Source organism: Chionomys nivalis, chromosome 18, assembly GCF_950005125.1.
Source record: "Chionomys nivalis chromosome 18, mChiNiv1.1, whole genome shotgun sequence".
In the NCBI taxonomy this organism is placed as follows: domain Eukaryota; kingdom Metazoa; phylum Chordata; class Mammalia; order Rodentia; family Cricetidae; genus Chionomys; species Chionomys nivalis.
In genome coordinates, this window is record NC_080103.1 from 33818876 (window position 1) to 33840467 (window position 21592).

The 21592-nt window shown below is 43.6% G+C and overlaps 1 protein-coding gene across 1 annotated transcript; it reads right to left on the bottom strand.

Moving 5' to 3' along the window:
• Positions 1 to 289: 289 nt before the first annotated feature.
• LOC130889762 (40S ribosomal protein S6-like) lies at positions 290 to 1053 on the bottom strand. Its single transcript, XM_057793684.1, has one exon. The coding sequence runs from the start codon at positions 1051 to 1053 to the stop codon at positions 319 to 321; it is 735 nt and encodes a 244-aa protein (XP_057649667.1). The 3' UTR covers positions 290 to 318.
• Between the last annotated feature and the right edge of the window lie 20539 nt (positions 1054 to 21592).

Sequence of the window (21592 nt, forward strand, 5' to 3'; positions counted from 1 at the left end):
AAGGCATTATTAAGAAATATAATTACAGACCGGTCTCATTCATGAACATTGATGCAAAAATATTCAATAAAATGCTGGCAAATCGAATCCAAGAACACATCAGAACCATCATCCACCATGATCAAGTCAGCTTTATCCCACAGATGCAGGGATGGTTCAACATAGGAAAATCTGTCAATGTAATCCGCCACATAAACAAACTGAAAAATAAAAACCACATGATCATTTCATTAGATGCTGAAAAAGCCTTTGAGTGGTATAGTTGGATCTTTTTTTTTTTTTTCAAGGTCTGATCATTTATTTGTTACCCTTACAGACTTATTTTTGACTGGACTCAGACTTAGAAGTAGAAGCTCTCAGCGAGGACAGTCTTCGCCTCTTGGCAATCTGTTCCTGGCTCTTTTCTTTGGCTTCCTTCATTCTCTTGGCCAAAAGTTTAGCATATTCTGCAGCCTCCTCCTTGTTTTTCTTCAGAGCAATACGCCGGCGTTTGTGTTGCAGGACACGTGGAGTCACAAGACACTGAATCTTGGGTGCCTTGGTCCTGGGCTTCTTACCTTCTTTGTTTAAAGGCTTTCTGACAACGTACTGGCGGACATCATCTTCTCTAGAAAGATTAAAAAGCTTTTGGATTCTGCTAGCTCTTTTAGGTCCCAACCGACGAGACACAGTAGTATCTGTCAGTCCAGGAATATCCTTCTCTCCTTTTTCTACAATAACCAAGTTGAGAACACTCAGATTGGCATCCACAATGCGTCCTCGGACAGATTTGCGCTTCCTCTCTCCGGTTCTCCTTGGTCTATAACAAGAATGCCCCTTACTCAACAGCAGGCGCACTCTGCCATGGGTCAGGACACCTGGTTTCATGGGAAAACCTTGTTTGTCATTGCCGCCACTGATTCGGACCACATAACCCTTCCACTCTTCACCCAGGGCATCGGCAGCCACTTCCGTGGCCATGCGCTTCTCATAGAAGGTCCGAAGCTTGCGTTCATCGTCCACTTCGATGAGTTTCTGGCAGCCGATGGCAGGGAAGGAGATATTCAGCTTCATCTTCACACCGGTATAGTTGGATCTTGAGGTAGATTGATTCCTATCTTCCCGAGGAACCACCATAAGTGACTATACAAGTTTGCATTTCCACCTGCATGAATGAGTGTTTCCCTTACGCCACATCTTAGCCGGCATGAGCTGTCATTTGTTTTATTGATGTTAGTCATACTGAAGGTTCTAAGTAGTTTTGCTTTTAATTTCCCTGATGACTAAGGACGTTGAATATTTCTTTAAGTGTTTCTCAGCTATTTGTGTTTCCTCTTTTGGAAATTCTGTTTAGAGCTGTACCCCATTTTTAAATGGGGTATTTCTTTGATATTTGGTTTTTGATTTCTTTATATATTTTGATGCCCCTTTATTGGATGTGTAGTGGGAAAAATAATATCTCTTCTGTAGGCTGCTGTTTTGTATGAATGACAATATCCTTGCCTTACAGAAGCTGTTCAGTTTCATGAGGCCCATTTATTAATTGTTGTTCTTAGTGCCTGTGCTATTCATGTTCTGTTTAGAAAGTCTTCTGGGTCAATGAGCTCATAACTCTTTCCTACTTTCTCTTCTATCAGATTCAATGTATCTGCCTTATCTTGAGGTCCTTGATCCATTGGGATTAAGTTTTGTGTAGGGTGAAAAGCATGATGCTGTTTGCATTCTTTAGCATGCCCCTGTCCAGTTTGACCGCTGCCATTTGAAGAAGCTATCTTTTTTCCAGTGGGTATTTTTGGCTTCTTTATAAATATTCAGGTGTGCATAAGTTTGTGGACTCATGTCTGGGTCTTTAATCAGTTCTGTTTGTCAATGTGTCTTCTTTTTACTTACATATTTTGTTATTAAATTCTTTTGTCACTCTTCATTGCATAACATTGGATATTTGTAAGCAGAGGCGGAGCTTTTCTTTTGTTTCAACTGTCAGGTCCCAAATAATCACATGAAAGCTCATATTAATTACAGTATGTTTGGCATATAGCTATTACTAATTAGATCTTGCAACTTAAATTAACCATTTCTATTCACCTACGTTTTGCCACGTCTTCATTGCTTTACCTATTCTCTAGCGTATCCAGTTCCTCTAGGGGCTGGTTCACATCTCTCCCTTTCTATTTTCAGTTTGTCTTTCCTGCCTAGCCTTATTGTGCCTTGCTATAGACCAAAGCAGCTTCCTTATTAACCAATGAGAGTAAGACATATTCACAGCATACAGAAGGATTATCCTACAGCAGATATTCAGTTTACTACTTTAGAACTGAACTTCACAGGGCATTTTGGAATTTAATTCAGTGATGATGATATTTTGCTATTAAGTCATCTCCTCTGTCTTCCCACCTCTTCCTGCCATGATCTCCCCTGTTTTCTTTCTCCTGAATTCTCCAAGTTTCATCTCTGTGGCCAGTGTGCAGCGCGCTTCACATTCCGAATGCCTTATTTAGAAACCAGATCTTGCTGCCCACTCGCAGATATGGCCCAGACTTCTGGGTAAGAATGTTCTCCTCTGTTCTGCCTACAGAATCCAGAGGAAGGCTGCCAAGTGTTAGACTTTCTATAGATGTGTTTGAATGTCAGAAAAAGCAAATTGGCTACCAATGGATACTGGGAGAGTGTGAAATTCCAGCCGTTGACCTTGCTATCTTGGCCCAAAGAATCATCTCTCGAGAATATTATCAGCAGGCCCCTTTCCAATCAGTCGATGGAGGAACACTTCATAGACCTATAAACAAGATGTGCAACACTGAGGGATGAAACTCAGTGCCAGAACTCTTCACAGCTATGAATTATGATCCAGGCTAAATTACTAATAGTAGAAAAAAAAGTAACTGGAATACATGTTATTCCAGCACTCGGAAAAATGATGTCGGTGGATTGCCATGAATTTGAAGCCAGCTTGTGATACATAATAAGTTTGAGGTTTGAGGCAAGCCTGGGCTATAATGTGAGATTATGTTTCAAAAATATTTTTTAAACCTAGGACTCTGTGTATGATAAGTAAGTGCTCTATCATTGGGTTATATCCCCAGTCTTTAAATCTATATGTATTTACATATGTCTATACCTATATCATCTATATCTATATACCTATCACACATACATATACATACACACATATGTATATATGTATATATACATATATGTATATATATACACACATTTGGGGGTTAGCCAGATTCTCTTTAAATTATTCAGCCTGATCTTGAACTCTCTCTATAGCCCATACAGACTTCATACTGTGCATCTAGGCCCAGCTGACTACAACTCTCCCATGGTAACATGTTACAGTTTATGTAGATGAGGGACCATTTTAACAAGCTTTATTTTAAAAAAATATTTTTATGGTCTATTTAACTTTATTTTATATTGGTGTGAAGGTGTCAGATCCCCTGCAACTGGATCTTCAGACAGTTGTGAGCTGCCATGTGGGTGCTGGGAACTGAACCTAGGTCCTCTGGAAGAGCAGTTAGTGCTCTTAACCACTGAGCCATCTCTCCAGCCCCTTTAACAAGCTTTTAAGGGATATAGTCTCCCAAAGCAAAAGTACTTGATGCTTATGAAGCTTCCAAAATAGCCTGTGTTTTCTGCCATGGCTCAGCTCATGTCTTAGAGTGGCCACATGAGGAACAGGAAAAAAGTTCTTTGTCTGGGAAATCAGATACAGAGCCTGCTGGGCGTGGTTGCCCATTATCTGTTATTGAAATATTTAGGAGGCAGAGGCAGGAAGATCAGGAGTTCATGGTTATCCTTGGCTATATGTGGAGTTTTGGACCACTCTGAGATCTTATCTTGAACAGAAAAAAAAAAAAAAAACTGACCTAGAGAGTTATGTTAGATGATGGCAAGTCACTCTACAGTGTGGCCACTGGTATGCGGTGTCGAACTTAGAAGAATACAGAAGACACATGAGTAGACAGCTGCTTCTCAGCTTAGAGCACTGGCCTCTGAGGTCCAGGTCAACTCTGACCAAGGTAGAAGGAGCATCAGAGTGTTCTAGCTTCATCTTCGTTAATGTGATAAAATTCTCTGACCAAAAGCAACATAGGGGAGGAAAGGATTTATTTCATCTTATAATTCCAGGTCCCGAGCCATCATTAAGGAAGTGAAAGTAGGAACTCAAGGCAAGAATTTGAGGGAAGGTCTGCTTGCTGACTCACACAACACTACCTCCAACCAAAAACAAAATAAACAACAACAACAAAAAAAAAACATTTTATAACTGAAGAAGCATGGCAGGAGCTATGGGGGAGCATGCTTGCTGGCTGGCAGGCAGGTTTATGCTCAGCTACCTTTCTGATACACGTCAAGACAAGGATGCCATTCACAGTGGGCTGAGCCTTCCCACACCAAACAGCAGTCAAAGCCTCCCACAAACAAGTTAGCAGTCAGTGTGAGCTAGGTGATTCCTCACTGCAGACTTCCCTTCCAGATGATGCGAGGCTGTGGCAAGTTGGTGTCTAAAATGAACCAGCATGGAGACAGTGCATACCACTCGAGAAGGCCTAGAACTCATACTGTCCCAGCTTCATTGGCAAATCCACTCTAAGCCTAACAATATTCCTATTGCGGTGCTACTGTGACGGATAAAGCTCTGAGCAGGGCAGGCACCATCTCTGCCCTTAGGAGCTGACAGTCCAGCTATGTCAACAAATCTTAACAGCTAGTTACAGTGGAGATAAGGCCAAGAGAAGTGCAGGGTGGCATGGCTGTTTAGCAAAAATGTTTGTCTAGTCTGGGAGCCAAGGATGTTTAATGTGGTGGTTGAGGGGTTTGTAAGAGTTACCCATGGAAAAGGGTTTCTCACAGAAAACCTCCGGGCTGCCTATCAGCTGTACCCAGACTCCCTTATGTTCTGTAGGTCTCCTGCTGGCCCAGTAATATCTCTGTACCTGCCCTGGTGTTGCCGTTTGCTTGGAGCTCTATTGGAGTCACAGCTGTTTTCCTGAGGTCTTGCCACACCTGGATGTCCTGGCTTTTGTACTTGATGGTTTGGTCCTGGTGGCTCATTCAAAGATATGATGCCACCGCCACCTATTCGTAAGCTTTACCACTGCCCCACAACACCACATGATCTCTTCAAAGGTCAGCCCAGGCCACATCACCCTGCTCCTTGGCCTCTGTGACCGCAAGGCCAATCTATTACAGCACCATTTTCCTCTGACTCATGTCTACAATACAGCCGTACCATGTGGCAGAACGTAGTTGAATGCCCTGGGTCACAAAGCATTGTATCCCCAACAGGAAGATCCAGTGTACCCCAAAACATATCCATGCGTCCCATTTGAGGCAACCCATGCTGAAGATGAATGCAGTCACTTCTGATTGATGTGATTATACACATAAATACTAGTGTAGTTTATTACTCAGACACAGGCACACGGCTTCTGTGGGATCTAGTGTCAAAGCCTTGCAGCCTTTGCTCTCTTTGCTGAGATGAGGTGGGTGAATGAGGAGGAGGCCTCTCAGTGGGGGTGTAGGGCTCAGACCAGACTCCCCCCTAAGTAGGAGTGTTTAGGAGAGGGCAGTATTTGGAGTCTCCAAAGACTTGACTGATCTCATGAAGGCCTGAAATGTGGGCCTCAGCTTTCCTTCTGGAACCCGTCCTCAATGCAGTATGAAAGGGAGAGAAGATGCTTGGGTTCAGGTGGCACCTGAAACACTTTATTTTGACACCTACTGTTTGTTTCTGTAAGGCACAGGCTTCCTCAGATGTCCCATCCCATTTAGAACCTGTTTTTGAAGCTGAGTCCCTGGCCTTCCACGGCCTTCCTTTTCAGCCTCCTCCCTCTCCATGTCTCCATGACAAACAGATTGACTGAAGGGCTCGGCAGGTCCGGTGGCTTTCCCCTGGCATGAAGTCACTGCTGTGGTTTCTCTTCGATGAAAACAAAAATCCGTCGATTGACAGAAAGCTTGCAAAGATAGGGCAGAGTTCCTGTGTGCCCCCCCCGCAGGTGTCCCTATTGTTAACACCTACGTTCCCATGGAGTCTGTTGTCCCAGTGAGAACCCCCCATGTTCGGATTCAGTTAGTTGCTCCCAGTGTCCTGTTATTCTGCAGGATCTCACCCGGATGCCAGCCTGCCCGGAGTCACCCTCCTCCTCCTCTGCCTTCTTCCCGACAGTGTCTGACTTTCTTTTGTTTTAATGACCTTGGCTGTTTTGAGGGATGCTGGCCTAAGGCTATGTAAATAGTCACACTCGGTCTGACTGTGTGTGAGAGAGTATGCATGTGTGTATTTGTGTGTGCATGCACATGTGTGTGTGCACGTGTGTGCAGAGGCATGTGTGCGAGGCTAGGTGTTGGTGTCAGATCTCTTCCTCCATCGCTCTCCAGTTGCTTTTTTTGAGACAGTTTTTCACTGACTCTGGAACTCTGGCTTACATGGCCCCCAGGAATCCACCTGCCTTGGTTTCTTCAGCGCTGGGATCACAGTTTCATCTTGCTGTACCCCCTTTTATGGGTCCTCGGGGGACTGAGCCATCTCACCCGTCCTCTAGTCTGTTTTCCTTTGGTGCTTTGGCTAAACTAAAACATTGCATCTGTGGGGAGACCCCAGCAGTGCCGCCTTGTTCTCCCATCACTATTAAGGATCCAGGCATCGGCATTGCTCAAGAGGTGTGAGTTAGCCTGGATCATCCGGCCTCATAGGATGTGCCAGAGCTCTCTGTGGTTAGTTACTCCCCACTCGCTTTCCACTCTGGATTCCCTGGAAGCAAAGCATGCTGGGGGGAGGTGGGAGCAGGAGGTGAGCTCTGCTTCCTGAGCAGAAGCTATCTACGTATACCACCTGGCTTCTCCTGTTGGAGACATCCCAGGGATGCTTTCGATGTGACTGAGAAAGTTCCTCTAGTTCTTACCAGCAGGCCAGTGGGGCTGCGCACGTGGATTTCTGTGGGGCTCGTGCCACAGACCCCACATGTGTCTCACGGAGCCATACCATGAAGCTTTCTAGCTTCTAGACCTTAGGAAGGGTTTTGACTTGCAGAATGCAGGGCACACACATATAGAAATGCAGCCACTGGCCAAATCCTTTTGAGTCCTTCAAAAGCAATTAGCAGCTGTGCATAGATATACAGCACCCTGCTGAGTACCAAGGCACAGAGGACAGAGATGATGGAATCAGACAGACCCTGAGCATCACAGGATGGCATATGCACCAGCAAAGACCGCACGATGCTGTCGGCCCAGGGCCGGGAGTAAAGAAGCAGCGAAGAGTGATGAGCGGTGGCGGGAAATCCACAGTGCTGCAGGGGGAGCTGATTTAGGGGAGGTCAGTGAGGGTCCCCCTGTGGATCTGAAGATGAAGAGGAATAATGAAATGTGAGGCCTGACAAGGACAGTCCAGGGCGAATAGCTCTCCAAACAAGGAACTGCGTGTGTCCAAAACAGACTAATGTCAAGGCAGACTTCTGAGGAACCGAGAGAGGCATTGTAGAAAGACGGCTTTCCTGGAAAAGAATATCACATGTCAATTAAGTCATACGGAGTAGTTCTGCTTTCTGAAAATGGTTTCTTCTAGAGAATTTAGCATGTGAAACTCGGTGATGTTTTGAAAATGTATTTGCAGCTTAATTTGTGGGTGAATGTGAAGGATAAGCAGTTTAGAAACTCTGAACATCCAGTCTGCAGGAACAGCTTCCCAAGGGTGGTGGTTCTTTTTTCTCTCTGGCTACTGAGGCCATGAAAGAAGTTTCAGGTTTGTGTAAGTGTGTGTGTGTGTGTGTGTGAGAGAGAGAGAGAAGAGAGAGAGAGAGAGAAGAGAGAGAGAGAGAGAGAGAGAGAGAGAGGAGAGAAAGGGGAATTAAACAGCAACCAAGCCAAAAGTTAGGATCCATCTTTAAGAAACCTTCCCCAGAGAGCTGGCCCATGACCCCCGTTAAGGGGGAGTAGAAGAGCTTCTTGAAAGAAAAACATCCCCCAGTTACAGTCAGCAGCAAGAATGTTTGCATCCAGGTCCTTTACTGGTGGGAAGGGGCAGGCCACTCCCATATTGCTACCCTGGATGCAAGGTACACACTCCCAGAAGACTCTAGAAAAGAAGGCCTGTCAACAGCTAGGTGTCTGCTTGCCTCCAAGCCAACAAGGCAGTTGGCCGGGGATGAGGGGGAGCGCTTTCCTAACTTAATCTCTTGCTAGGTCGCTTTCCTGGCCAAGGTCTGTACTCCTGCTAAGAGCATTGATTTTCCAGAAACACCTTATCCCTGGGGCCGGGTTGGTGTTGAAGGATAGTCGTGGCTTTTTTCTCAGCACACCTCTGGGATTACCCCTGGATCGAGGCTTTGTTGCTTCACTTTTCCTCCTCTAGGCATTTTGAAGTCTTGCAGGGAAGCTCAGAGATCTGGCGGAGCCTCTGTTCATAGCCACTGTTTTATTCTTCAGGCAGTGACCTTGACTGACATCATCCTGACCCCTCCATCTATTTGAATCTCTCATTCTTTTGTCTGGGTAAAAGCGCTCACTCTCAGAGGTCTGACTCCCCGCCCCCCAGTGCCTAGCAAAGAAGGAGGAGCCTATTTGCTAGATTCTGGGGTCGGCAGCATCATTGGCAATCGAAGTGCAGACATGCTCCTCTACTGAATTCCTGCCCTGTACTTCAGCCCCGAACACAAGCTCTTCTGTTCTGCCACGGGACCAGGACCGTGGAGAGGGGACTTATGATATAGAAAGGAATAAGTCACCCTTCCAACAGACCAGCATTTGGTCCAGAAGCAAGTTAGTGTCACTATTGTTCTGGCAATATGACTCCCCAGAGACAAAACAACCCCTCTCAGAATGTTATGGTTCTATAGCGGCTGCCCGTGGATAAAGGTCTGTGAAGGTGACAGAGTCCGAGACTCAGGCCTTATTATCTTCAAGGCTGCCCTGGGACCCCGGTGGGTCAGTGTCAGCTGTCTAATTTCTGAACTTAAAAAGCACATAATTATGGTATTGTTCGACTGCCAAGAATTCTGGGTTAATCTCGGTTTTATTTTGACTGCTACCTAAAATAGCATGTCCCCGAGGACAACAGAAAGCCGGGAAACCTAAACCAGCAGGGTAGGCCTGCCTGAGAGTCAGGCAACCTCCCACTTGGGAGCATGGAGCCAGCTCATCCATCCTCACCCCTACAAGCCTCTTCTAAGCTAGCCTCTCACCCACAGGAGCCCCCACCCTATCACCACCCCAGGCCCAGGTTCAGGCCCAGGTCCAGGCCCACCCCCACAGCTTTGGATCTGGCTTGAGCCCATGTAGAGCTGCAAAGATCCAACCCCCAACATACTTGTATCCCCAGATGCACTCAGGATAGTTCCTGAGATGCTTTGATGCAAACACGGTAACTAACATCCCCAGTTGACGTGACTAAGTGAGTACCTGTCCCTGTGCAAGCAAGTAGCAGCCTGTTAGTCCTTGGGGGCCTGTGGCAGGTTCTTTGGCTAGTGTCTGACTTTACAACTAGTAAGAGGCAGAAATAGAACCCTTGTACCAGAGGCTGTATCCTATGCAGGTAGCACATGGCCTCCTGAAGGTGAATAGTAACTGTATGCAGAAGGTTTCCATTCGTAAGTGGAGCCACCAAAAGAGTGGGCTTGTGAATGGTGCCTTTTCTTCCTGTATCATGGGAAGAGATGTGTGAGCATTCTCCTCCATCCTCAGTTCAGTGCACGTATTCGGAAGGTCCGCTGTCCCCTCTGGGCCTCCTGGGCTTTGTATCTATAAAATACAAAGAAAAGTGACATGGGGTGCCCTTCTGTATGCTGTGAATTGGTTAATAAAGAAGCTGCTTTGGCCTATGACAGGACAGAATATAACTAGACAGAAAATGCAAACAAAGATACAGGGGAAAAAATGAAATCTGGGAGATGCCAGCAGCTGCCAGAGAAGCAAGATGTGAGGTAACAAGGCACGACGAGCCTTGTGGTAAAATATAGAATAATAGAAATGGATTCATTTAGCCGGGCGATGGTGGCACATGCCTTTAATCCCGCACTCGGGAGGCAGAGGCAAGCGGATCTCTGTGAGTTCAAGACCAGCCTGGTCTACAGAGCTAGTTCCAGGACAGGCTTCAAAGCCACAGAGAAACCCTGTCTCGAAAAACCAAAAAAAAAAAAAAAAAAAAAAAAAAAGAAATGAATTCATTTAAGTTGTAAGAGCTAGTTAGTAATAAGTCTGAGCTAATAGGCCAAAGAGTTTGTAATTACTATTAAGCCTCTGAGTAGTTATTCAAATATTAAGCTTCTGAGTGGTTATTCAGAAACTGGCAGTCAGTAGAGAAACCTCCAGTTACAGAAAAGAGCGCTGTCAGCAAGAGACTAACAACACATTTTGTATGTACTCTTCTACAGAGGCTCCTCACATGTATTGTCACAAAAGGATTCCCAGGCGTGTTAGTGTTCTCTGGAGCCACAATCAACAGCACAGACATGGATTACATACAGGAAGAAAGTTAGTAGAATTGCCTTACTGTTGTGCAGACTGAGAAGTCTTATGACAAGTCATCTGCACACTGGAGACCCGGGGCCATTGGAGCTTGTCTCAGGCTGACTCTGAACGCCTCAGCATCTGGAAACCCACGGGGTACCTCTTAGCCTAAGGCAAAAGGCCTAGGAACCTGGGCTGGGGTGAGGGACACTGGTGTTAGTCCTAGGGTTAAAAGGCCAGGGAACCTGGAGTTGTGAAGTCCAGGGGCAGAAGAAGGGAGGACATCCCTCGTCCCAGAGACAGATGGAAACACACTCAAGCGTTTGCTTTGTTGTCTCCAGTCCTTGGCTGATTGGATGGTTCCTGTGCACAATAAGATCTTTCCCACCGAACCCACTCAAACTCATCTCCCCTGTGAACATCTTCACACTCAAAAAACAGTGTTTAGCAGATTTCTAGATATTCCTTAAGCCAGTAGAACTGTAATATATTAGCACACGTGGAAGGAAGAGATACTTGTACTAAACAAAGGTGTGAAGTAGTTTGCCTAAGGTCATGGCTGGGATGTGAGAGAGCAAGGACTCACGGGTCTCCCTGAATCCATTGGATGCCTCTGTGTAGACAAGTGGAGACAACCTTCTAGATTACAGTGGAGGACATGAGGAGGCCACAGCTGTGTTCCACCATGATGTCACTTTTTTTTTTTTTTGAGATAGGGTCTCTTAATATAGTCCTGGCTATCCTTGAATTCACTCTGTAGACCAGACTAGCCTTGAACTCACAGACATTCTCCTGCCTCTAATTCCCAAGTGCTGGGATTAAAGGCGTATGCCACCATGCCAGGCAACATCATCCTTGAGCCTTCTTTTCCTGACCCTCTGAGCAACTGGGCACAGGACTCCAGCCTGCAGGGCATGGCAGGAACTGAGTAACATCCTCTCCTCATCACTGCTGATCTCCACCAGACTGACCTCACGGCCTTCCCTGCTTCCTTCCGGCTCCACCTAATATCAAGTCAATTTCTCCAGTAGGAGACACCTCTGGAGTCCCGAGGTGCCCAGAGCTACCCCCTCCAGCTCCTGCCGGTGGCAGCTGTATAGCAATGCGACCAAGGGTCAGCATTATCTCAGCTGGGGTACCCACGGAACTGGCTTTGTTCCAGCTGCTCAGAATCTCCAGCTACCCCAGCAGAACAATGTCGGGGCAGGTGGACAGCCTGAGAACACAGGGAAGATACGGGCCGGCTGCTCCAGATTGCTCCTCCTTTCCTCTACAGCTTATTAAGGACAGGGAGAAAGAATCCAGAGAGCCAGGCTCCCGGCAGCAGAGCAGAGAAGCTTGTCCTACTGGCCTCTTCTTTGGGGAGCAGCTACTTCGCTCTGTAGCCCAGGTTGTCGGGAACTCATCGTGTAACCTAGACTGACCTTGAACTAATAACAACCATCCTGCCTCAGACTTCTGAGTATTGGGGATTACAGACACAATCCTTGCCCAGTTTAACCCCACCTCTTAAGGGGTCTGCCACCTTCCCAGGGACTCAAACCTTTAAGCACAGGAGCCTTCAGTGAATGTTCTACACAGGCATGTGAACTGGAAACACTGTTGCTGTCTTTCTGACTGCTTTGGAGCTCTGTGGGAAGGGAAAGGACAGTTTAACCTAATAACCACAGGGTCCATCTTGTGAGCATTTCCTCTATGGTTAGACCAACAGCGCTGGATAGACATCATATCACTTAATCTTTCTGAGGAACTTGGATGCGGCTATCTTTTCTTTCCTTTTATACTTAAGTAATGTGATGCTCAGAGGTATGAAGTGGCTTGCCCAAGGTCATGGCTGGGATTTGAGAGAGCAAGGACTCACATGTCTCCCTGAATCCATATTTTTCTCCATTTAGTATGTTGTATTTCTTCCTAGCACCATTCCTTATGATGTAGCCCATGTCTACACAGTATGCTGGCACGCTCTCACCTTGGCACACACAGACCCTCATCTTAGGTACCCAGTGTCCTTTGGGGGAGTGTCTGGTCACAGTAACTAAGTAAAAGCCTGCTTCTATCCTTTTTTCTTTGCCACTGGTCCCAGTACGGTTTATTCTTACCACACACAACTGCCGCAAAATGCCTCTGCATCCTCCAGTTGGACTTCAGCATCTGCCTTAGTAAATGGTCAACATGACTGGAGCCCGATTGATCTAGGGACGTTCAGAACCGCCCCTGCACCTGTATCTGCCTGTCCGAGTCCATTCTGCACCTATGGTGTGTCCGATCTCTAAGTAAAGCCAACCAGATAATGCCCCGTTACAGGTTTGAATGTGGAGTGTTCTCCACGTGTTCATGTATTTAAACACTTGAATCCCACCTGCTGGTCCTGTTTTGGGAGGCAGAGCATAGCAGACGCAGTGAACCGTGCAAGAGGCTGGCCTTAAAGTATATAGCCCCACCCCTACTTTCTTACCTGCCTGTTCCACCGAGCTGTGAGGAAGTACGGAGTCTCAGCCACGAGCTCCTACTGCCGGGGTGAGGCCTGCGGGTCACAGCCATGAGCTCCCCTCCCCACTCAGCCATGCCTTCCCCACCATGATGGCCGTTCCCTCACAATCAGTCAAGATAAGTCCTTTCTTGAGCTTTTTCTCGTCAGACGTTTGGTCACAGCAAGGACAGAAGAAAAGTAACATGGGTTGTTGGGGGAGAAAAATCAGTGAGAAAGGAAGCCAGGGGACATACTGCAGCCTCCCACCCTTAGGCAGATAATCCCAGGGTGTGCGCTACACACTCCCTCAGAGGGACCACGGACAGTTGAAGCCAGTGTCCCATGGTGGCCACTAGCCCCTACGCCACCTTTATTGTTCCTCCTCTACCTTGTTTCTCACGTGGTGCCTGCCATCCTCAGGAAATCCTGCACTGTTTGTGACCAAAGCTCCTGAAATCTGCTCTGGAGAACGATTGTGCGAACACACGCCGGCAGCAGTGTGCTTGTCGGTCTCACAGGCCAAGTGAAAACCTTTGAATGTATTCTCTCGAGGGCCATGAGCAAAAGAAAACTTATGTTTTCAAAACAAAATGAGTAGCGGAGTTGGGCCTCATTCCCAGGTCCACTGGCTTTGGGCCAGGGCTGTTAAATCCCGCTGCTATTTCAACTTTCTGATGTGAGATCTGTGGGTTGGTTTTTTTTGTTTTTTTTTTAAGGGGCAAGGAATACATATCTTGTAAAAGTAGAGAAGCACAAAAGACATATTTTTGTAATCATTCCCACCACCAAAGGAGCGCTTACATGCCATTGTTTTAAAGGTGTTTTGTTTTTTAATACAAAGCAGAGGGCTGGAGGCGTGGTCAGCAGTAGAGTGCTTGTCTACCATGTCGGCAGCCCTGGGTTCCATTTCTAGCACACATAGAAGTATTGTTTAAGTGACCTAAAAGGCAGGAGAGCTTGCTTTGACCCCATGAAAAGGCCCCAGCCTATGGCTTGCTCTTATATCCCTATACTTCTGTCAGCCTACATAGGGCTCTCTCGGTGTGCAGCATCCTGCAGGCTGACTTCCCGTCCTCCCACTGGAGAAGGATGCTGACATTTTTGGTTCAGAGACAACTCAGTGGGGTTGACAGATGCCACCCATTGCTGCATGTCATCACTAATAGCTACAAGTTGGCTGAATGCTACCCTAGTACATTAAAGTCTGTGGCTTGTTCTGACAGAAGGCTACACAGTGTATACACAAGGCCAAGCTTGCAGCTTTTATCTTGATGAGTTGGAGAGCGGAGGTAATGATTCATCACACGTGGGTCTGTAGGCTTCTCCCGAAGAGCCGCCATCTGTCCAGAAATTGAGGGGAGAAGGGCTGTCGGGTTGATTGCCTTGGATCAGTCAAAACATCTGCATCCATTTCCATCAAAGTCCTCAACACTTCAGAGGGTCTGATGGAGGCCAGCTCTGAGCTCAGCTCTCTGGCAGCTCATGGAAGTCTGAGCCACGAGCTCTGGCACCCACAAGGCAGGCTGGTGAAGTGGCAATTAGACAACTTTGGAGTCAGGCATCTCCAGCGAGGATTGCGGTCGCATCCCTGACAAGCTGAGAGATGGCTAGTTGAATCTTCTCTGAATTCATCTTACCTTTCAAGGGCCCTGCCTGTGACACAGGAGTACCTGAAAATTCTAAAGGTGGGTCTCCACCTCCCTCCTCCTTCCCAGATACTCACCAGCTAGCAGGGAAAGAGGATCTGTGTTCTTTGCAAAACAAAGACATCTCTAAGACATTCACACTTTGAAATTTAAAAAAAAAAAAAAAAGCAAGAATGGAAGCAGACCCCCCCCCCCCATATACCAATATCTCATAGTAGGCTATTGGGGCTTCTTTTAATGTTTTGTTATCAATAAAGCTCAAGAGTCAAATATTAGGGAATAAGTCTGATTGATCCACAGAACAGCAAAGCAAAGATCACATAACCCTCTTCTCTACCTCTCTGCTTCAAAAGCATCTTTTTTTAAAATTGATTTTTATTGAGCTCTACATTTTTCTCTGCTCCCCTCCCTGCCTCTCCCCTCCCCTTCAACCCTCTCCCAAGGTCCCCATGCTCCCAATTTACTCAGGAGATCTTGTCTTTTTCTATTTCCCATGTAGATTAGATCCATGCATGTCTCTCTTAGGGCCCTCACCGTTGTCTAGGTTCTCTGGGATTGTCATTTGTAGGCTGGTTTTCTTTGCTTTATGTTTAAAAGCCACTTATGAGTGATTACATATGTAATAGCCAGAACCTGGAAACAACCTAAATGCCCCTTGACTGAAGAATGAATAAGGAAAATGTGGTATATTTACACAATGGAGTGCTACACGCAGAAAAAAAACTTATGACATCTTGAAATTTGCAGGCAAATAGATGGAGCTAGAAAACATAATTTTGAGTGATGTAACCCAGACTCAGATGAAACTCTGCCCCAACCCTAGCTCTGGGGAGTTTCCCTTTTTGGTAGGTTATAACTGACCGAATGAAAAGCATTTGTTAGCTTTACAAGTTAGCTTGGATTAAATGATCAAACTGATCAGTGAACTACCATCTCTCTTAATCAAGACGTTTCTCCTGTTCAAATCTAATTTTTATCAATCTGGATTGTATCCATAATTTTTCTTCTCTTGTGAAAACCAAAGCAAATACTCTTTCCCAAAATAAAATATATCCTGAGCCGGGCGGTGGTGGCGCACGCCTTTAATCCCAGCACTTGGGAGGCAGAGGCAGGCGGATCTCTGTGAGTTCGAGACCAGCCTGGTCTACAAGAGCTAGTTCCAGGAAAGGCTCCAAAACCACAGAGAAACCCTGTCTCAAAAAACCATATATATATATATATATATATATATATATATATATATATATATATATATATATATCCTGGTTTTCATTCTGAGGTCAATACATCCTTGAAGTACACAGGCCAATTTAATTCAGCAGTTTTTTCTACTATCCAATGTCTCTCCACAGCTGTCATTCCTTATTTCATTAGCATTCAAAAGCTTTAAAGTTAATAGAGAGCTATGTAATCTATCTCTTGGGGTCTTTATTACCCCTTCCTGTTTATTAAGCATATCTTTTAAAGTGCAATTAGATCTTTTTATAATTGCTTGTTCTATAGGATTAAGTGGTATACCTGTAATATGCTTTATGTTGTAATATACAAAAAATTGTTTAATTTTATTAGATAAATATACTGGAGCGTTGTCAGTCTTAATGTATACAGGTATTCCCATGATGGCCATAACTTATAAAAAAATGTATAATTACAGAATCAGCCTTTTCAGAACTCAAAGCAGTTGTTCATTGAAATCCTGAATATATACCTATGGTATTGTACACATACTTGAATTTTACAAATTCCACAAAATGAAGCACATTCATTTGCCAAATTGCATTTCTTTGAGTAACCTTTGGGTTACTTCCTGCAGGTAGTAAAATTTGATTATACAAAGAACAAATAGGACTTGTTGCCTAACATGGTGTTTCTTATGAAATTTTGAGGCTTCTAGCACATTTACAACCAATAGTTGATTGATTTCATTGTATTCTTGTGCTAGAGGGCCTGTTAGACATGTATGGGATCTGATATGTGTTATATACAAGAGATGATTGCTATTTTTGATTATTTCTTGTAATTGAATAAGAAACAAAGTTAATTCTGAATCATCTTTAACAAGTTCAGTGGTTTCAATATATAAAACAACTCTGTATATTGAGAGACAGTAAGTATTTTAAGAGGTTCAGGAAAATATAATAATATCATGAGAATAGCATGTAAGTCCAACTTTTGAATAGAATCGTAAGGGCTTTGAGCCACTATTCTTAAATTTCCCGACTTATAACCAGCCTTTCCTAATTTATTTGCATCGGTATAGAATACAGGGCCTCCGGAAACTGATGTTCCTCGTACCATGTGAGGAATGATCCAGTTGGGTCTTTTTTTAAACTGAAGTCTCTTCTTTTGGGACATTTGTTGCAAAAAAAATTACTGAAAGCTCTTTGCCAATGTTCATTTTCTGCCCATAATAAGGAAATTTCAGCATTAGTAAAAGGCACCACAGTTTCTGCCAGGTCTATTCCTGTTATTGACGAAGTCTCAATTTTCCTTTCATGATTAATTCTAAAAACCTTTCTATGTTGGCAGAGGCTGCTCATTCATTCCCAGCCACCCAGACCCAAAATAATCACATGGAAAATGTATTAATTGCAATGCTGTTTGGCCAATAACGTAAGTGTATTTCTAGCTAGCTCTTACATCTTAAATTAACCCATTTCTATTCATCTGTGTATCACCATGTGGCTGTGGCCTACCAGTAAGGTTCTATCGGGCATCTGGCATTTGTCTCCTGTGGCGGCTACATGGCTTCTCTTGGACTCTGCCCTATCTATCTATCTATCTATCTATCTATCTATCTATCTATTCCAGCCTGGCTATATTCTGTTAAGCCATTGGCCAAACACAATTTCTTTATGAACCAATGACATTAAAACATATTCATAGCATACAGAGGGAAATTCCATATTACCCACAGCATTTCTACATAGATCTTTAATTTTTTACTTTGTTTGTATAGCAAAATATTCATTCTAAGATATTATCTTCTCTCTCTATAAGAATTCCTGTAGTAGAATACATAGAGGGTAAAATAACCAGAATACAATCAAACTCTGGATCCAAATACTCCACATGTGCATCCTGTAATTTCTTTTCTACCAAAGTCAATTTTCTCTCAGCCTCAGCTGATAATTTTCTTAGACTATTTAGGTCTGTTTCACCTTGTAAGGTTTGAAATAAATTACTTAGTTCTTGAGTTGTTAATCCAGTTGTGGGATGTAGCCAGTTAATATCTCCCAGCAAATTTTGAAAATCATTAAGAGTTCATAATTGATCTCTCTTGATATGAATTTTTTGTGGTTCAACTTTTTTGTAAATCTATATTATATCCTAGGTAATTATAGAATCTACTCTTTGTACTTTTTTCACAACAAGGAAAATACTTTCTTTACTTCAAACATTTCTCTAAAGTATCTGCATAAGAAATCAGTTAGTAAGGTATCATCCATATAATGTTAAATTATAGACAGAGGAAACTGTTTAGGGATTATTTCCAATGGCTGTTGTAGAAAACATTGATATAAGGTGTGGCTATTTAACATCCATTGTGGAAGAATTTTCCACTGATATCTTTTTAACAGTTGGGGGATTATAAGTAGGCACTGTGAAGGCAAAATTTTCTCTACCCTGTTCTTGTAAGGGAAGAGTAAAAAAGTCAATTTTTTACTCTTAATTAATTAAATCAATTACAAAAATAGACCATCCTTTAGGTAATAGAGAAGACAAGCGAATTCCAGGGTGTAGAAGGTCCATTGACTGAATCAGTTTATTTATGGCCCTTAAATCTGTTAACTAGTCTCTATTTTCCAGATTTCTTCTTAATAACAAATATAGGAGAATTCTAAGGACTGGTCATTTCTTCAATATATTCAGCATTTAGCTGCTCCTGTACCAGCCGTTCTAGTACCTGTAATTTTTCTGATGTCAAAGACAATTATTTTACCCACAGAGGTTTGCCAGTTAACCATTTTAAAAGTAGCTATTGGCACCTTTGAAAGATCAGATGTTGTGCCCTGCTTAAGTACAGCCTGAGTAGTCGTGACTGTTCTTAATATCTTTTAATATTTTTCTCAGAAGCATACTTTAGTTGATGATTTGTTTCTGAGATTGGAGAAATGGTAACTTGTGATTTTACTGCTATAACAAAATCACATCCCCATAAATTCATTGCTATGTTAGCCACATATAGCTTTATTTTCCCTACCTGTCCTTCTAGTCCTATAAACTTGACCCACCTTGTACTTTGTTTTTACTTGAGATTAATTTCCAATCCCTAGAAGCTGAATATTTACCTCTTATAGAGGCTAATCTGGATAACAAAATTTTGGTGAAATTTTTGTTACATCCACTCATGTGTCTAGTAAACCTTCAATCACATGTCATTTATTTGTATTTTTAGCTTTGGTCATTGATAAGTTATAGAAGCTTGCTAAAATCTTTATTTCATGGTCTCTCCTGAAAATTTTGTTTTTTCTAGTGAAGGTTTTATGTCATCCAGAGTAGTATGGTTTTTAACAGCAGGCATTAAGTCTTTTAATTGTGGAAGGGTTTCCTCAATGCTTAAAGGGAACGATTGAAATAAATTTGACATTGGGACCTGTGAGAGGCCCCCTAAGACATTTACTGATAGCCAAGTGTTCCCTTGTTTGTCCCTGTTAATCTGTACTCATTAGTCCAGTGCTCGCCTTGCCACACCTTCTGCATGTCCCAGAACACTGTGGCCTTCTGTTTGGGTTATGTCTATACAAACTATTGTTTCCAGAAGCACCTTGCCTATAATCCCCTTATGGATGACCTTGTTGACCACAATTAAAACATCTGACCTTCTTAAAATTTTTAAAAATCACTTCTCCTACCCAAGTATCATCATAAGTGTGATATCCAATATCATCTGTATTTTGGATTTATTTATCTATGGGTGATGATCTTGTCTTTAAAAGTCTAATCACGTTTTTTCATTCTGAATTAGCATTTTCAAAAGCCAAAGATTTCATTAATATTTGCCTAGATACTGTATCTGTTATCAATCTATTTACAGCTCAAGTCAATCTTTGTAAAACAAAACTCAGTAAAGGCTTGTAAATGACTCAGTCCTCTTTCCTAAATCTTCAACTCCGTGCCAAGCTTTCAAAGCTGCTGTATGGCACAGGGACAAGCTGTTATCATCAACTCTAAACTTTATTTGCCAATACTGTATACTGGCTCTTTCTAAGAAGCTAGTCTTGGGAAATTTCCATACCTCTGTCTCTACTTCATTGTTCTATGACCCTAGCTTCCTCTCTCCACCTTGCTTTCTGTTGTAACTAAAGACCAGCTTCCAATGCTGTAGCTGTATCTTTCCAATCCTGTGGAATAATTCTGTTCTGAGCTGCCCATGAGTTTAACAACCTGCCTCACAAAAGGGGAATGCATATCATATTAAACAACTGCTTCTTTACTTCTCTACAAATCTAACATTTCTACATGATCCCAGTTAACTTCTGCATAGCCTTGGGAGTATCTGTTATCTGCTGGCCATTCTTGTATGGTAACTGGATACATTAAGGTTGGTTTTCTAATAACCTTGGGTTGCTGCTCTGTAATTTCATAATGCAATGGTGCAGTAGGTTCTGCTTTAGTGAATATTTTTCTTAGTTTCATTAGTAAGTCTTTCTAAGGATTGTATCTTATCTGTCAATTTTTCATATTTGAAATCAATATCAAACCAGTTTTTTTACCAAACTGATAATAATTTTAATCAACTTTATGTCAATCCTAGCTAAGTTTATTATCCCTTAATTTAATTTTTCCATTTTTCAAGCCAGTAATTGTGGAACCATATAGAGACCAGCCTGAGAGGGGAGCAGCAGGAGTTCCAGGAAGGTAGCCTAAGCATTTGGGCCAGGTTGTGCTTGACGGGGGGGGGGGGGGGGGGGGGGGGGGGAGGGGAGTCTTAGAACAGACTCACAGGCAGGAGAAGCCCACCTGTCTAGGACTGAGCTAGGGCGCAGTGCACTGCCGCCCGAATGACAGGACTGGAGATGGGGGCTGTTTCAAACAGCTGTAGAGCCCTCGGGTGGCTGTGACTACACTTTTGGAGACCTAGGGTGCACAGTTAGGGGTGACAGCAATGAGAAGAAGGCCCTGGTGGGACAAGCCTGTGACCTGTGGTGGCTGGATGTTGCAGCTTTAAAAGCCACAGTTTGATTTCACCCCACATTGGACACCAGGTATTGGAACTTCTTTTAATGCTTTATTATTCAATAAAGTTTGGAAGTCAAACATTAGAGAATAAACCTGATTGATCCACAGAGTGATAGAGCAAAGATCATTTCAGCCTCTTCTCCACCTTTCCACTCAAAAAGCTTGTGCATCCTTTAAGCCCCTTCTTATTCTCTGTCTCTTCTGAGTTTACTAGAAAACTCTGTAGTTCACTCCATGGGTGATTTCAGAGTGAAAACACAAAAATCTCATGACAGGAAGCCTCAACAGATGATTGTTGGAATGAATGTGCAATCGATCAATCAATCAATAAATAAACCAATAAACAGATGAATGGTTTATATAACGTTTGCCATTGTACCCTATGAAGCCTTTCCAAGACAACAGTATGCAGAAGTCACAAACAGAACGAATAGCTTTACTATTTAAAAAGTACCTTTCTCAGGCTGACGAAATGACTAGTGGGTCAAGATGCCTGCCACCAAGCCTGGGACCTGAGTCCAATCCCCAGGACCCACACGGTCAGAGGAGAGAAGTGGCAGGTTGTCCCCCTTTCCTCTTTACACTTTAGATGGCTGTAAATCTTCCTGGGAGTCTGGGGATGTCGCTCAGTGATAGAGTACTTATCTAGTATTTGTGACATCCTGGGGAGGGGAACCCACCATCCAATATTGTACTGACAGAAGCTGATGAAGGACAAACCTTGAGCTTAACGTTTCGAAACACGTAGAAACAAAACAAAACAAAGCTGCAAAGTGAAAGGAGTCTGTGTATGGGAAAGTATAGTTGGAGAATTACTCTATTTTGAGACACTAGAGGCTGTAAATATAACTAAAACAGG

Excerpts from the sequence above, each read along its gene's own strand:
- LOC130889762 (XM_057793684.1), bottom strand. The coding sequence starts at position 1,053 with ATGAAGCTGAATATCTCCTTCCCTGCCATCGGCTGCCAGAAACTCATC.